Here is a 17,198-nt window from a genome sequence, read left to right on the forward strand (position 1 = left end):
TAACATGAGTAGGGCTTAAAACCCTTATGCCTTCCCAAGGCCAGAACATAATTTGCACTTTGTGCAAATTCTGCCAATACACTCTTTCCCCTGATGATCCCAGATATAGCCCTAGGATATATACATAACTAAAAGAAAACACTTGAATGAAAATCTTGATTTAAATATGCACCATATTTCTATAAATCAAATTATCATGTTTCCTTCCGTTATTTAACATATTTCAAATTACTTTAAATAATATTGTATCCGCCATTCCTATGCAGCCACTCAGGCAAAAGTCAATTTCATCGAGTCAAGACTGAAGCTAACCATTATACGACGTAACACAAGATGAACACATGCATTATCAGAAACGCGAATACGGTAGTCGAAAAGAATTCTATGGTACTACTTTTATTTTATTACGATCTTTACTTCTGAAGGGCCAACAAATCGAATATTTTCTTATGGAGCCAATGTAACCAAATCCATTTTAAACTGTGCTTATGCATATTCATCACCTACAAATAAATAGCCAAATGCAAATTATAACTCGTGAACATTTTTGTCACCACGTGGTTGTTGCGTTACAATCGAAACTAGCAAAGCATCTTCTTTGTCACTTTTTTCTGCTATTTGCTGCTTTGAGTTAGTCAATATGATATTGAACCTTTACTGTTTCTTATATTACATCACTGTTGGTTTCAGGTATACACAAAATTTGTGATCCATCAATGAGTCAGTATAGGAACAGAAATTCACATGAGTAGGGCTCAAAACCCCTATACCTTCCCAAGGCCATAATATAATCTGCACTTTACTGAAAAAATATAAATGCTTTTACTTTTATAACTTTAATAAATCAAATAATATTAACATTTTGATTCATATATACCATTATATGTATATTGAACTGACAATGCACATTCATTAGTATTTTTTTCAGTAAAGTGCAAATTATGTTCAGGCCTTGGGAAGGCATAGGGGTTTTGAGCCCCACTCATCTTAACTTCTGCTTGTTTTGAGTTTGACTCGGCTATTTATTGTAATTTCTGTTTGTTTGGGGTTTTATTTATTTATCGATGCTGATTTGTGGTAGTTTTACGCTTGGTAGATTATTTGATTTTATGTTAGCTGATTTCTGTTTTCATGTAATTGTTTCTATCCTTTGAAAACCATTTTTTGTGGATTTTTTTTATACTTTCTTTTCGTTTATATTGATATAGTCTTTTCAGGGAAAAAGAAAATAATAGTTTAAATCTTTTGGCTTTTTTAAAAGATTTTATAGTTTGGCCTGCTATTTGTATGCTGGAGAAAACTTTTCAGCAATTTTTAAAAACAACATAAAAATCTGGAAACAAAAAGGTAGTGTTTAATTTAGTTCCATACCTCCTCTAGTTGACCTGAAATAGAAAACTTGATACCATTCGCAAAAAATCTGTTTACTTTCTTTGATAGCTTGGATACATTTACACTATTTTGATTTGGTTAAATTTTAAGCGCAGAAGTAGCCCCGAAAGTATGAACATAATACCCTCTGTCGTTCTTGGGATACTGCTGAGATGCCATATTGGGAATTAGCATAAACACAGTGCATTTTGTTTTAATCTTAAGCCAACTTTTATTTTTAAAAAATATTGGGAAATTGGGTGGGTGGGGGTGGGTGGGGGATTAGTTGCCCTCCAATCACTTTCAATTATTAAAAAGGACACTAGCCCTTTCTAATTTCAATCGAATGAGTCCTTTTCGAAGTTTCTACAACTCCTTCGATACGAAGTGCCCTGGTCTAAAAAAAAAAAAGAAAAAAAGAAAAAAAAACATAATGTCAAGCCTTCCAAAATCTTTTAACTATTAAAAAGGGCACTATCCCTTTCAATTTCCTATCGAACGAGTCCTTTTTGAGTTTGTACGTCGACGCTTTCTATTAACACCTAATATACCCCAAGGGCATAAATTACAAAAGTTGCCCTGAGGGCTGTGAGAGGTTGTCATTCTCAAAGACCTTATTTCCAGAACTTTCGACTACGTTGAACAAAATGGCTATCTCAAAATATTGATTGGATAAGTTTGGAGAAATGTTGGGCATGAGAGGGGCGTCAGTTGCTCTCCAATCACTTTCAACTATTCAAAAAGGCACTAGCCCTTTCAATTTTCAATCGAATGAGCCCTTTTGAAGTTAATAGGACAACGCTTTCCATAAAAAACCTTATATGCTCCCAGGGAATAACTTACAGCCCTTGCCCTAAGGGCTTTAAGAAGGGGGATATCATCCTCAAAAACCTAATTTCCAGAACTTTCAACTACGTTGAACAAAATTGCTATCTCAAAATTTTGATTGGATGCGTTTGGGGAAATGGTGGGCTTGAGAGGGTTGCCCTCCAATCACTTCCGACTATTAGAAGGGACACTAGCCCTTTCAATTTCCAACCGAATGAGCCCTTTTTGAATTTTCTACGACAACACTTTCTATAAAAAACCTTATGCCCCCAGGGCAACACTTACAACCCTTGCCCTGAGGGCTGTGGGGCGAGTGTCATCGTCAAACACATAATTTCCGAATCTTTCAACTACGTTGAACAAAATGGTTATCTCAAAATTTTGATTAGATGTGTTTGGGGAAATCGTTAGCGTGAGAGGGGGGTTACTTGCCCTCCAAGCACTTTAGACTATTAAAAAGGGCACTAGCCCTTTCAAAATCCATCGAATGAGCCCTTTTTGAAGTTTCTACGACAACGTTTTCTATAAGAAAAAATCTTATATACCCCGAGGGGATAACTTCCAACCCTTGCCCTGACGGCTATGGGGGGAATGTCATCTTCAAAAACATAATTTCCGGACTTTTAACTACATCGAACAAAATGGCTATCTAAAAATTTTGATTGGATATGTTTGGAGAAATTGTGGGTGTGAGGGGGGGGGGTGTTGCTTATCCTCCAATCGCTTTCGGCTATTATAAAAGGGCACAAGCCCTTCTAATTCCCAATCGAATGAGCCCTTTTTTGAAGTTTCTATAACATCACTATCTATAAAAACCTTGTATGCCCCCAGGGAATAACTTACAACCCTTGCCCTGAAGGCTGTGGGGGGTACCTTGCTCAAAGACCTAATTTCTAGAACTTTCGACTAAGTTGAACAAAATGGTTATCTCAAAACTTTGATTGGATGTTTTTGGGGAAATGGTGGGCGTGGAAGGGGCGTTAGTTGCCTTCCAATCACTTTCGACTATTAAATAGGGCACTAGCTTTTCCAATCGAATGAGGCTTTTTCCAAGTTTGTGCGACAACTCCTTCGAAACGAAGTGCCGTGGTCTAAATAAATAAAAAATTAGTGCCAACATCGTTCTTTACTTAGGCAGCGCAATAGCGCTGCCTATGATCAGAGGTAACGCTATAGCGTTGCCTATAGTAAAGGCCATACGGCTCCAATGTTATTATTTCTTTTTTTTTTCCAGAGGTACTTCATATGGAAGGGGTCGTCGTACAAACTTCAAAGGGGCCTCATTCGATTGCAAATCGAGAGTTCTAGTGCCCTTTTTAAGGGTCAGAAGTGATTGGAAGGCAACTACTACCCCTTCCACGCCCACCATTTCCCCAAGCACTTCCAATCAAAATTTTGAGAAAGCCATTTTGTTAAGCGTAGTTGATTTCCAGATAGAAATTATGTTTTTGATGAGAACACTTCCAAAAAACCCTCAGGGCAAGGGTTGTAAGTTATACCCTGGAGGCATCTAAGGTTTTTATAGAAAGCTTTGTCGTAGAAACTTCAAAAAGGACTCATTCCATTGGAAATTCAAAGCGCTAATGCCCTTTTTAATAGTCGAAAGTGATTGGAGGGAAACTAACCCCCCTCTTACGCCTACCTTTTCCCCAAACACATCCGCTACAAATTTTGAGATACAAAATTTTCAAAAATTAGATAACAAAAACGCCCCCCAGAGCCCGGGGGATAGGCGTTCTAATTGTTGTCCTGGGGGCGTATATGGTTCTTATGAAAGGGATGCTCGTATACACTTCAGAGAGGGCTCATTTCATTGGAAATTGAAAGTTCTAGTTCAATTTTTAAGAGTCATAAGATATCCGAGGGCAACTAGCCCCCCCCCCACACACCCTTTTTTCCCCAAGCCCCCCCGATAAAATTTTTATAATAGCTATTTCATTAAAAATAGTTGATATGTCAGATGAGAACAATTCCTGGGTTAATACAGCCCCCCAGGACCTGGAGGCAGGTGTTGTGAATAATGCTTAGGAAGCATATCCAGTTCTTATGTAAAAGAAACCGGTATAGACTTTGGAGAGGGCTCATTTCATTAAAACTGGAAAGTTCTTGTTCACTTAAACTCCGGTGTCGACACAGCCCCCCAGGGCCCGGAGTAGGCGTAGTAAGTTGTGCCCTGGGGGCATTTATGGTTGTTATGTAGGGATGCTGGTATAAATTTCATAGAGTTCATTTGATTTTAAATTGAAAGTTGTAATCCACTTTTTAAGAGTCAAAAGTGATTGGAGGGCAGCTAGCCTCCCCCCAAACTCCATTTATTTTTTTTCCCCAGAGGCACTTGATATAGAAGGTGTCGTCGTATGAACTTCAAAGGGAGCTCATTCGAATGGAAATCGAGAGTTCTAGTACCCTTTTTAAGATTCAAAAGTGATCGGATGGCAACTAGCCCTCCCAAGCCCTTTTTTCCCAAACACGTCCGATGAAAAACTTGAGGTAACCATTTTGATTAAAATAGTTCAAAGATTATAAAAAAAAAACTCCTCTGCATCTGATCATTTCGTTAAAAATAGTTCAAAGGTTAAATAAGAAAAACTCCTGGGTCGACATACCTCCCCCCCAGGGTCCGGGGCAGGCGTTGTAAGTATTGCTAGGAGAACATAAATAATTCTTATGGAAGGGATACTCGTAGAAAATTCGAAAAGGCCTCATTTGATTGGAAATTAAAAGTTCTCATTCAATTTTTAAGACTCAAAATAAATCGGAGGGTAACTAGCTCCCCTCTCCGCGCCCTATTTTCCTCAAGCCCATCCAATGAGAACTTTGAGAGGCATTTTTTTCAAAATACTTCAAAGGCCAGATAACAAAACTCCGGTGTCGACACATCCCCCAGGGCCCGGGGGCAGGCATTGTACGCTATGCCCTGGGGCCGTATGTGGGTTTTATGAAAGGGACACTCGTATAAACTTCAGAGAGGGTTCATTTGAATGGAAATTAAAAGTCGTAGTTCATTTTATCAGAGTGAAAAAAGATCGGTGGGCAACTAGCCCCTCCCGCCCTCCACATCTTTGGGTCTTTTGGATGTATAAGCTGATCCGATAAAATTTAAGGTGATCTTTTTGTCAATTCAACCATCAGATATTAAAACTCCGAGTTCAACACCACCCCCCAGGGCCCAGAGACAGGCGTTGTAAGTTATACTCTGGGGATATATATGGCTCTTATAGAAGGGGTGCTCGTATAAACTTCAGAGATGGTTCATTTCAGTGAAAATAGAAAGTTCTAGTTAATTTTTAAATAATCAAAAGAGATCGAAGTTCAATTTGCCCCCCCCCGCCTCGCCCTTTTTCCCAAACCCATCCGATAAAATTTTGAGATAGCCATTTTGTTAAAAATAATTGAAACATCAGATAATAAAAATTCCGAGGTTGACACAAACCCATTTTTTTACTTTGATATTGCTACTCTGATACCAGTTTTGATACTTTGATGAACATTTGTTGGTTTTTTTTTAAGTTTGATTTTGAAATAAGTAATTTTTAAAAAGTTGAAACTCTTTGCAATCAAAAACGAACAAAAATTATTAAAAAAAATCTTTCCAAAAAATAAGTTTTTCAAAGGAAAATAAAGGTCATTTTAAACTTAAGCTCAGCAGATACAAATACCTGTTAAAATTCAAACTCAAAACGACCAGAAATTACTATTAAAGAATAAGTGAAACCCAAAAACGAACAGAAATTAAACAAACAATCATAGCAAAAAACATACAAAAGCAATAATATAAATGAATAAATAGATCTTAAAGCGAGTAATGCTTAGATTGAATATGAAAATCAAACTTAAAACGAAAAAAAAATATTTTCCTATTGAAGTAGAAATAAACTTAAGACGACCAAAAATTAAATAAACAATCAATGCAAACAAACATAAAGTAGATATTGATGTAAATGAATAAATAAATCTTAAACCGAGTGAAACTTAATTTGAATATGCAAATCAAGTTTGAAATAAACAAAAATTACTACAAACAAGGGTGTGGGTATGGCCCCCTTCTCTAACTGCAAAAGTCTAAGACCTACTACGTTATTGGCACTTTTCTGAAAACTAGATGCGTCTTGAACAGTCTTGGAAAGTATAAGCAACATCAAATTGAATATTTGATGTATAATGATATTAATTATTGAAAGATCCATCAGTTCAAGAATTTATTTCACTGTAATTTTATTTTTATTTTCAATGCTGTAAGAACTGATTTGTAACACAATTCGTTTTCAGTTAAGCGCCAATGACGCAGTAGGCTTTTGGATTTTATTTACAGTTAAGGAAGGAGGCGGTATCCAAACACTTGTTTGTAGTGAAAGTATATTCGTCTTGAACAGCTTTAAAAAGAGCTAATAAATTAAACTTAATATTTGATGTATAATGATATTAATTGCTGAAGGCTCATCAGTTCAAAATGTCATTATAATTTTAATGTTTATTTTCAATATTAAGTACAAAAGAAAATATGTGGTATAAAATTGGTTTTCAGTGAAGCGCCAATGACGCAGTAGGTTTTAGACTTTTACAGTGAGAGAAGGAGGTGATAGAACTCTCTTTATTAGATGCAATATTGCTCTATAGCATGTTTCTATCGTTTTCTTACATTGCATTCCACATTTTGACCTACTGATCTCAATTGTAATTAGATGATAAGATGGCTCCAAACGGAGTGAGAATACAAACACCCGCTGAATCAAGCCATGGAAACAACGGAGATAAACATATTGTTTAGGTTACAGGCCTATCGGGCACCATTAGGAGGGGGGATGTCATTGAAGCGACCATTACATTTAGAAAGAGCGTGGATTAGGGAATAGAATGGTGCTGTTATTTTATTATTATTGTTCACTTCAAAAAAGCACATAAACTACGATTGTTCTCCTTCACAAATTCCATCTCACGTAAATACATACGGTATTTGTCTGTTAGCGGAACGCACTCAAGAATTATAATGTGTAAGATCAAACAGAAACCGGTTTACCTTCCTGGATCGGTTACGATTTGCTTAATTTGAGAGAGAAAACTGCGATGTATGTACACTTTTATTAAGTATCAAACAGTTCGTGGTAATGAACTGTAAGTAAGGAGCGACCCGGCTGAATGGTAACTGAAACTCTAGAAAACGTGTTTTTGATACCAATAGATACATCAAAAGAATCAAATTTCAATGCTGATTTCAAATATATAATGTTCATCAAGTTTAGTTCTATCCATCAAAAGTTACGCGCCTGAGAAAATTTGGCTGATTTTCAAAAAAAGGGGACCCCCTAAAAGTTATAGAACCTTAATAAAAATCACACCATCATATTCAGCGTATCAGAGAACCCTACTGTAGAGGTTTCAAGCTCCTATCTACAAAAATGTGGAATTTTGCATTTTTTGCCAGAAGAAAGATCACGGATGCGTGTTTATTTGTTTTTTTTTTTTTTTTTTTTTTTTTCTCCGGGGTGATCGTATCGACCCAGTGGTCCTAGAATATCGTGGGAGGGCTCATTGGAACGGAAATTAAAAGCTCTAGTGCCCTTTTTAAGTGACAAAAAAAAAATGAAGGGCAACTAGCCCCCCTCCCAGCTTGTTTTTTTCCCAGTCACCCGATCAAAATTTCGAGATAGCCATTTTGTTCAGCATGGTCGAAAAATATAATAACTATGTCTTTGAGGATGACTTAATCCCCCAAAGTCCCCAGAGGGAGGGCTAAAAGTTATGAACTTTACCCAATGTTAACATATATTATTGGTTATTGGGAAGTATACAGAAGTTTTCAGGAGGTTTTTTTTCTGTTAGTGGGTGGTAAGGGTTGGTCGGTGGTTATGTTGGAGGATCTATTAATGAAGGAAGTTTTCATGGGGGAAGGGAAATTGCCATGAAGGGGGCGCCGGACTTGCCAGCATTATTTATTGGTTATTGGGAAGTATACAACCATTTTCAGGAAGGATTTTTTCTGGAGGGGGGGGGGGCTAGAGGAAGGGGTTACTCTGGAGAATATTTCCGTGGAGGATGTTTCTTTGGGGTAAGGGACATTTCTATGAAGGGGGCGCCGGATTTCCAAGAATTATTTAAAAAACGATCAGAAATTAAATAAAAAAAAAAAACAAGTTTTTTCAACTGAAATGTAAGAAGGAATATTAGAACTTAAAACGAACAGAAATAATAACGTATGTGAGGGGGTTCTCCCCCAAGTACATACCTCGCTCTTTTCGCTACAGTTTTTTTAGTGCTTTCAAAAGTGCTCTCTCTTCTAATTAAACGGCCTTTGTGATTCAGGGGTTTGTGAATCAAATTTTTTTTTTAACTTTTAAATTAAAGAGCGTGGTATTGACTAAGGGGATAACCCTCTCAAATACGTAATAACATATACGTAATAAGAAAAAAACAATAAAAAAACAAGCGATACGGCTCAATAGTAATCGAAACTTTTAAAAACGGAATTTTGATGTCAATAAATGTATCGAAAGAATGTGTTTATAATGCTGATTCTAAATATATAAATTTTATTAAGTTTAGTATTACTCATCAAAGGCTACGAGCCTGAGAAAATTTACCCGGTTTTTTAAAGAGGGGGAAACATCCCCTACAAGTGAAAGAATTTTAATTACAATCACACCGTCAGATTCAGCGTATCAGAAAACCCTATTACAAAGGTTTCAAGCTCATATCTGCAAAAATCTACAACTTTGTATTTTTTGCCAGAAGAAAAATATACGAATATAGAAGTTAGTTACGTAAGTTAATTTGTAAAGACATCCATTTACCAAAAGAAAAGTAAAATTTTTATGCAAATAAAAGCTGCATTAACTAAAAAACGATCAGAAATTAAATAAAAAAAACAACTTTTTTAAACTGAAAGTAAGGAGCGACATTAAAAATTAAAATTAACATAAATTATTCCGTATACGAACGGGGCTGGCCCCTCCACAACGCCTCGCTCTTTACTATAAAGTTTGACTCTGTCTCACAACTTTTTTTTTTTAAAAAATAAAAAACTTTAGCGTAAAGAGCGAGGCGTTGAGGAGGAGACAGCTCCTTTCATATACGGAATAATTTCTGTTCGTTTTAAGTTTTAATGTCGCTCCTTACTTTCAGTTTAAAAAACTTGTTTTTTTTTATTTTATTTAATATATAGAGGTGGTTAGGAGTTAGGTTAGTTTTTTAATATAATCCGTTCTGTGTGGCCTGCTTTACACAATTCTTTGTCGTAGTTTCCATAATTTTGTGTCTAAAGTATTATATGATCATCATATTTTTGGATATTTCATCAGGATTAATCTAACTTCACTAATTGAGTGCGCTCCGTTTAACAGACAGTTTTACATACATATAATATATAGTACACGATGCCGTAGCAAACAATTTTCACTACTCATGGTTTAACATTATATAGAAACCCAAAATAACTTCAGTGATAGTTTCTTTTTTCATAATTATGAGCTATCGACTTTTCAAATTGATAAAATCGTTGAATCAACGTGAAAAACTTGAACTCACTTTTGATGTGCGTGTAACTGAGCCAACGTGTAACTGAACTACAAGCAACTGAACCCCTGTAACTGAACCACCGTGTAACTGAACCACCGTGCAACTGAACCACCGTGCAACTGAACCCCTGTATAACCGAACCCTCGTGTAACTGAACCACTGGGCAACTGAACCCCATTTAACTAAACCCTCATGCAACTAAACCACCGTGCAACTCAACCAATTTAACTGAACCGGCGAGCAACTGAACCACCTTGCAACTGAACCCTCGTGTAACTGAACCAGGGTTGCCACCCTGACCTGGAAGAATTTACTTAATCGGAGAAGAAAAATTTACTAGATCGCATCTGTTTTTACAAAATGCTCAAAAAAAATTTTGGCGCGTGCGGCTACCGCCGCACGCGCACCATCAAGCATCGATTTTTATTATAGGATGATAATCAATACGATTTTCACAATCTTTTTTCCTTTTTTCTTCTTTTTTTTCTCTTTTCTTTCGTTTTCATAGTATGATTGAAAATTCCGGAAACCTAAATTCCCTAATCACCTTGGGTGGTTGGCTTTTGTTTTGATTCCAATAGATTCCCAATCATCACAAATCCAAGTGTCATTATAGCTTCATTTTTAGTTGGTAAGATTTGATACACAGAAAGCTGATTTTGTCGACCCTTAGACACCAGAAGTGAAGTGTCTGTTTATGAAAATAGGTGACTGCTTGTCTGTCTCTTAGACAGACAAGCAAAATTGTAAATTGTAAAACAGACAAGCAAAAATTGTAAATTGTCATATGTTTACGATAATTTTTTTCCCTGAATTCATGGAAAATAAAAAAATAATTTGTTTACTATAAATCATGACTTTTTACTAGCTTTTACTAGATTTCGGGAAATTTACTAGATCCTCTAAATTTACTAGATTTATTTTTTTACTAGATCTAGTAAAATCCTACTGACGGTGGCAACCCTGAACTGAACCATCGTGCAAATGAACCACTGAACTCAGTTTTTCAGTATTCTAAAAATATGAGGCAATATTATTGGGCAAAACATAAATTAGAATTTTTACATGTTCGAAATTGTTGAAATTGTTTATTTCTTTAAGTCATGATGTAAACGCCAGTCAAGATCATTCATAAAAAAGCGTTGTTTTATTTTTGCGAAAGAAAAAGAAGATCCGATGTCACAAACCATTCAATCTGACTTATTTCTCTTTTTTTCATGGATCAGACCTTTCTGGACGTTAAGTAATTAACATATGTGTTCAAAATATTTGAACTTTGTGAATCTAGATAACGAATGTTGCTCAAATGTCTTTGAGGAGATTGCAGCTAATCAGGATATGGAAGGGGGACCGGTAGTACTCTAGCCTTTTTTTCAACATTCCTTCAACATGCCCTGAAAGTTTAAACTTTTTATCCTCAGGTTTATACCATGAGCTGTTCTCGACACTGCAGATACGTCGTCTTGTAAAACTGGATGCAAATAGTACCTTTTGATTTAGTTGAAGATGCTCCTAAACATATTCCGAACGATGTGACGGCTGATACCATTAGCCATTGTAAATATTCTTTTTGACATTTCCCAAAGGTTTGACCCTAATGATCCATGCTTTTTTTTTATTTATAGGATCAAACATGCCCTCTTTTCTTGATAAAAAAAACACCTTATTTGTTAACAATAGGCAACTTGCATTTTACAGCCCTTGCACCAGGGGCTAACATGGAGGCATATTTATTTAACCTTTGAACTGTTTTAAATAACATGGTCATCTCAAAATTATCGATCGGATGTATTCGGGGAAAAAAGAAGGTAGGGTTGGAAGCCCTTCGATCACTTTTAACTCCTAAAAAGTGCACTGTAGCTTTTGATTTCCAATCGAATGAGCACCCCCCCCCCAAGTCTATACAAAAATCTTTTCCATAAAAACCTTATTTGTTAACATTGAGTAACTAGCTTAACTTACAGCCCTTTTTGATCGGATGAATTTGGGAGGAGAATGGTAGTTAAGAGGGAGAGGCTGATTGTCCTTTGATTGCCTTTGATTCTTCAAAATTGAACTTGAAATTTCAATTTCCAATCGAATGAGCCTTCTCCAAAGTTTGTACGACCATCCCTTCTATAAAAACCTTAAATTTTAGCAATGGGTAACTTGCAATAACCTACAGCGTTTTAACCTATATTTGTTAATTACGTGTTATTTTTCGATAATAAATTGAAAGTTTTAGTGCCCTTTTTAAAAGTCAAAAGTGGTTGGAGGGTAACCACGCCCCATCCCTCGGGAAAACACCCCTTCTGGAAAATACCTCCGGGATATACCACCTCGCAGAAACCCCCTCCCCTGGAATATAACTCCCAATGAAAAATCTCCCCCCGAAAAATGTCTCTTGTAGTTGGTTGGAGTTCAATCTCTTTCGACTTACAAAAAGACTAGAACTGCCTGGGGATTACAAAACAATTTCTACCTCCATCCTCTTCTCGTCTCTCCTTTATAGTTGATTATGTGTTTATCCGAAGGCTCAATGAGAGCTGGGATGTTTTGGCATTAAAATGCATCCTTCGAGGTATCTTCCTCCCTCCCTAACTACAAAACAATCAGAGAAGCCCATTGTAGAAGTTTAAGTGCCTTTTTAAGTTTTTTATTTGTCCATTGGTTACAGATAGTGTATGTTATTGGGAAACATGCGGACATTTTTCGCGTGGGTGTTTTGTGCTGGGGAGGGGGTGGGTCTGGAGAATTATCCATGAGGAGCACATTTTTGAACGGAGGGGGGGGGGCAAAACTTACACATATTTTTTCTTTCCCACTTTCTTTAGCACTTCTCAACTGAACTAAAAAAACAACAGAACTAAATAAAATATTCAAATTTGGAAAACCATATTTTTCACGAGGGGGTATTTTTCAGGGGAGAATTTTTCCATGGAAAGGGAGGGGGGATAAACACCTAGACTCGTAGATTGTGACAGGGTGAAGGGAAACCCCAGTAACAGACATAAAAAAGGAGAGATAAATCTAGCTTTAAGAGTTTGTGACGTCCGATTTTCTTTGTTTTTGTGACAACATAAGAGCTTTTTTGTCAGTCTTTCATGTTATGACTTTAAAAAGCAAACAATTCCAACAAGGTTGAACATATAAAGATTCTAATCTGTGTTTTACCCAATATAAGTACGGTGGTTCAGTTGCAGGAGAGTTCAGTTACACGAGGGTTCAGTTTAACGGTGGTTCAGTTGCATGGTGGTTCAGTTGCACGATGGTCCAGTTGAACGGTGGTTCAGCTACACGGTGGTTCAGTTGCAATGGAACCCTCACTTTTGCTGCATTTTATGCATCATATTATAACACTTTTAAATGCGTAGGACAGGATATTTTCAATGGGTTTTCTCATAATGCCTGAAATGGCATCAGTGACCCTCGAAACCAGAATTAATGGATGGATGCTTTTGATGAATAAGGGAAATGATGAGAGAACTGAGTATCGTCTCAGTAGGACGAATTTTTCGAAGGGCTTAGTATTAAAGTAGGTAAAAGTCCAAGTTTTGACTTTTGAGAGGGTAACAGTGTTACGCATGGGCCACTTCTGAACAAAGAACTATAATGACAACATTTTTTGATTTTATTATTATTATTTAATAGGCTTCATTTGGCATTGTGAACCAAAATATGAAGAGAAGAGAAAATAATGCAAATCATTAAAATCAGCAAATTTTGTATATATCCTGGGGCTATATCTAAGCATTTAGGGAACGAGGAGGCAGCAGAACGCAGCTAAACTAGAAGCGAAACTGGTGCATTAACAGAATTTGTCCCGATTTAAAAAAGGAAGAATTTTGTACTGAAATGTTAAATTCAGAATAGGCCTCGCACAAGACTGTTACCCTCGAACGCTATTTTTTTCCTTAATCCACCCCAACAATGATCCGCCCCCCGTATATGTCAACCGATAAATAAGTAAGGCTTGTCAGAAAAGGCATGCGTCATAAAAATGTACGGCACATTCCATATTATAGCTACTTTTGTCAAGGTCAATTTTCATACACTGAACTTTCTTTCGTATTCCTAAGATGATTATTTTCGGTACTTATTTAGTAGCCGGTAAACACACGGGAAGAACCGCATTGAAATCTCAAACATGCTATATGAAAAACAGATTTTCGCTGCCTAGTGAGGTGTTGTTCACTCCGTGATAAATATTTAAACTTTAGTTTTTTGGGGTTGAAGGGGCAAAAAAAGATACCTAGGTTAGGTTAATATTTAAAATATGCTATTCTTTACCCCCTCTTCGCCCTAATGTGCAAATATATAGCCCGAATTTGTTTTTTAAACTATTATATTTGTATCATACTTTGCTTTATTTCATTAGCATTAACCAAACTCCACTTCTCGCGTGTTTAACGGCTACGAAATAAGGTACCTTGTTTTTTAATGTTTTTTTTTAATAGCCTCTGGTTATTATCTCACAAAATCTATTATGATATTCAACAGCTTACAATAAAATTATAACGTCTTACCTCTAGTTTGGAATATAAAGTCACCGTCATTATATCCAACACAATCTTTAGTGAGCATGTTTTTCGAATTCCAGAATTCCCTCTTTAGAAATCAAATATGAAGGCCCAATTTTTTAGCAAGAAGTGGGATCACTTTCCAAACCTACTGAAAATGATCCCAATCTACAAACCTCCTGTCAGAAACTCAACCAGCTTCACAAGACACGTAGAAACTAATGGAAAATGCTTCCGAATAGCTTTCCAAATCGCAAAACTGCCCTACTTACAGCACTAGCTACGCCTTTAGATAGGCCAATTCCCTAAAATTCTTATTTCTTCACTTTCTTGTTCTCTCTGTTATTAAAATTTCGCGACGTGGCAAGATCAGAACAAAACTGTTACGGTGGACCTCATAATAAAAACGTCTCATAGAAAACTAGGATTAGTATTTTAGATCTCAACACATTCAGTCCGCCTTTTGCAACTAACTGTCATCAATTCTTCCAATTTCGCAAAGCAAAGCGTAGATTGCGTCACGCTTATTTTGCAACTTGGGAAGTACCAAAAATAAGTAATAAACTAGGAGACATGCGAATATTTTTTCTAATTCTGATGCAACGAAAAGTGTTCATGCTGAACAGTGAACAGGTTTCCTCATTGAAGTTTCAAGAACATATGACTTTCATCTTTAGTCTTTAGCTAAACGGGACAAAAACAATACTTAAACAGGGCCGGATCTAGGGAGGGGGGCTAGAGGAGAAAAGCACCCCGGGCGATAAAACAAGCTTAAATTGTAATATATTTGGGCAAAAATTGTAATATTTATAATTATAGTATTGATGGTGCGGCAGGGGGCAGTAGTCTACATTTGCCCCCTCCCCCCGAGAAAAAACGTAACTCCGGTTCTGTACTTAAACACCGAAAATTCATTGCTTCGAAATTAAATTTTTATAGGTGCACCGAACCGAAAAAAAAAACATTTTAGTGAATATGATAATACCGGTATTTATATCTTAATATATATATATATATATATATATATATATATATATATATATATATATATATATATATATATAAACAAACTACAACTAATAATCGAACTGGCCAACTTTATATTTTAATTAAATAAAAGAACAAGTTTTTTCAACAAAAAGTAAGGAGCAACGTTAAAACTTAAATCAAATAGATATTATTCCAAATATGAAAGGGGCTGCCCGTCCTCAATACCCTGCTCTTGGCGCTAAAGTTTTTTAGTAATTTTAAAGAAGATTCTAATTAAACAGCACTTATTTTTCACGAATCCTTCATGAAGAATTGGGACAAACGGTCAAACTTTAGCACAAAGAGCGAGGTATTGAGGAAGGGGAAGCATCTTCCATATACGGAATAATTTCAGTTCGTTTTAAGCTATAAAGTTGCTCCTTACTTTCAGTCGATAAAACTCTTTTCTTTTATTTAATTTCTTATCGTTTTTCAATTAACGCCAGAAAATCCAACCCCCCCTCTTCATGGAAAATTGTCCCCTACCCCGCGAAAGTTCCTCCCACGTAGAATCCCCACCCCCACCGGGAGATTACCCTCGGACAATTTCATCCTCGCAGCAAATTCCCCCTGAAACTTTCTTGTGGACGATTCCATCTGAAAAATTCTCCTTAGCATACTTTCACGCGAAAAGAGAACGGTCATTTATTTTATTTCTGATCATTTTTTCAAGCCATGCTAGAAATCCCCCCTACGTGGAACATTTCCCCCCTAAATACCCCCCCCCCCAATGGATAGTTTCTCCTGTGAGAAATTTTCCCATGAAAAACTTCTCCTGGTGATAATTCCCCCATGGAATGATCTCTAGCCCACTCCCTTCCATAGCAAAATCCCAAAGATACTTCCAACACCGCTGAAAACTTCCCCCGAAAAATCCACCCAGAACACCTCCGCATGTAAAATTATGTCACCAAAGAGAAAGTAAGATAAATAAGACGAATTTTTCCATATAAATTCTAGGAAATGCCCCTGTGTAAAAATTTCCCTTGGAAAGCTCACCCCCAAGAACTCCCCCCAACAATAAATTCTACACCTAGAAAGTTTATGTATAGTTCCCAATTACAAATAGGCAACTGATATGCAAACAATGGGCGAATTTCATAACTGACAACCCAGGAGCCCGTGGGTCATGCTGTCACCAAAGACATATTTAATGTACCTTTCAACTATAATATACCAAATGGTTATCTCAGCCAAATTTTCATAAGACAACTTTGAGGGAAAAAGGGCGTAGGGGGGAGACTAGATGCCTTCCAATCTTTCTGATCACTTAAAAGACAGGCATTAGAACTTTTAATTTCCATCCAAAAAACAAAAAAAACATGCATCCATGATGTTTCTTCTGGCAAAAAAAAATCAACATTTAAGCAGATGGGAGCTTGAAATCCCTACAGTAGGTTCTCTGACATACTGAACCTGACGGTAGATTTTCAATAAGATTCCTTGACGTTTATAGAATGTTTCTCCATTTTTACGAAATTCTCTCAGGCGCGTAGCTTTTGAAGGGTAGCATTAAAAATAATAAATCTTCGATCTTTGGAATCACCACAAAAAGTCAATTCTTAGTATGCATCTTTTGTTATCAAATTCAGTTTTTTAGAGTTTCAATTACTATTGGGCTGCGTCGCTCCTTACTCAACAGTTCATTACCATGAACTCTAATAAATAAGCGGAGAGAAAATAATGATTCCACGACATGCGGGGATTTTTCTTTGTTTGTCAACAGGCCAAACACCACAATAAAACGTGTTTTGAAGTAGCATCTATAAAACTAGTTTCTCTTCTAAATGAAAATGATGGGAGCTGTTATACTTAATCTAAGAATAGATTTCTATATCTTGACCTTTACGATCATAAGATCGACTACGCAGTTACTTACGGTTCAAATTTCCGGATGAAAATAAAATAAAATTAAAGATATATTTTGAGAAGGCTTAGGTTTAACTTGTACGTTATATA

At 36.3% G+C, this 17,198-nt stretch overlaps 1 protein-coding gene across 2 annotated transcripts in view; it reads right to left on the minus strand.

Annotated features, from left to right (window-relative positions):
* LOC148942160 (WD repeat and SOCS box-containing protein 1-like) overlaps positions 1-17,198 on the minus strand; it is a 91,208-nt gene that overhangs the window by 43,534 nt on the left and 30,476 nt on the right. The window contains exon 1 of one of the 2 annotated variants that reach the window (XM_089103593.1): positions 14,217-14,659. The exons of the other annotated variant lie outside the window; for it this stretch is intronic. Coding sequence (XP_088959719.1) covers positions 14,217-14,274 — 58 coding nt within the window. The 5' untranslated portion in view covers positions 14,275-14,659. Of the gene's footprint in view, positions 1-14,216; positions 14,660-17,198 lie in introns of those variants that run through there. 2 annotated transcript variants of the gene reach the window in all.

The sequence above is a fragment of the Artemia sp. Qi Xiang Cuo genome, chromosome 17 (genome assembly GCF_049724085.1).
Source record: "Artemia sp. Qi Xiang Cuo chromosome 17, ASM4972408v1, whole genome shotgun sequence".
NCBI lineage: Eukaryota > Metazoa > Arthropoda > Branchiopoda > Anostraca > Artemiidae > Artemia > Artemia sp. Qi Xiang Cuo.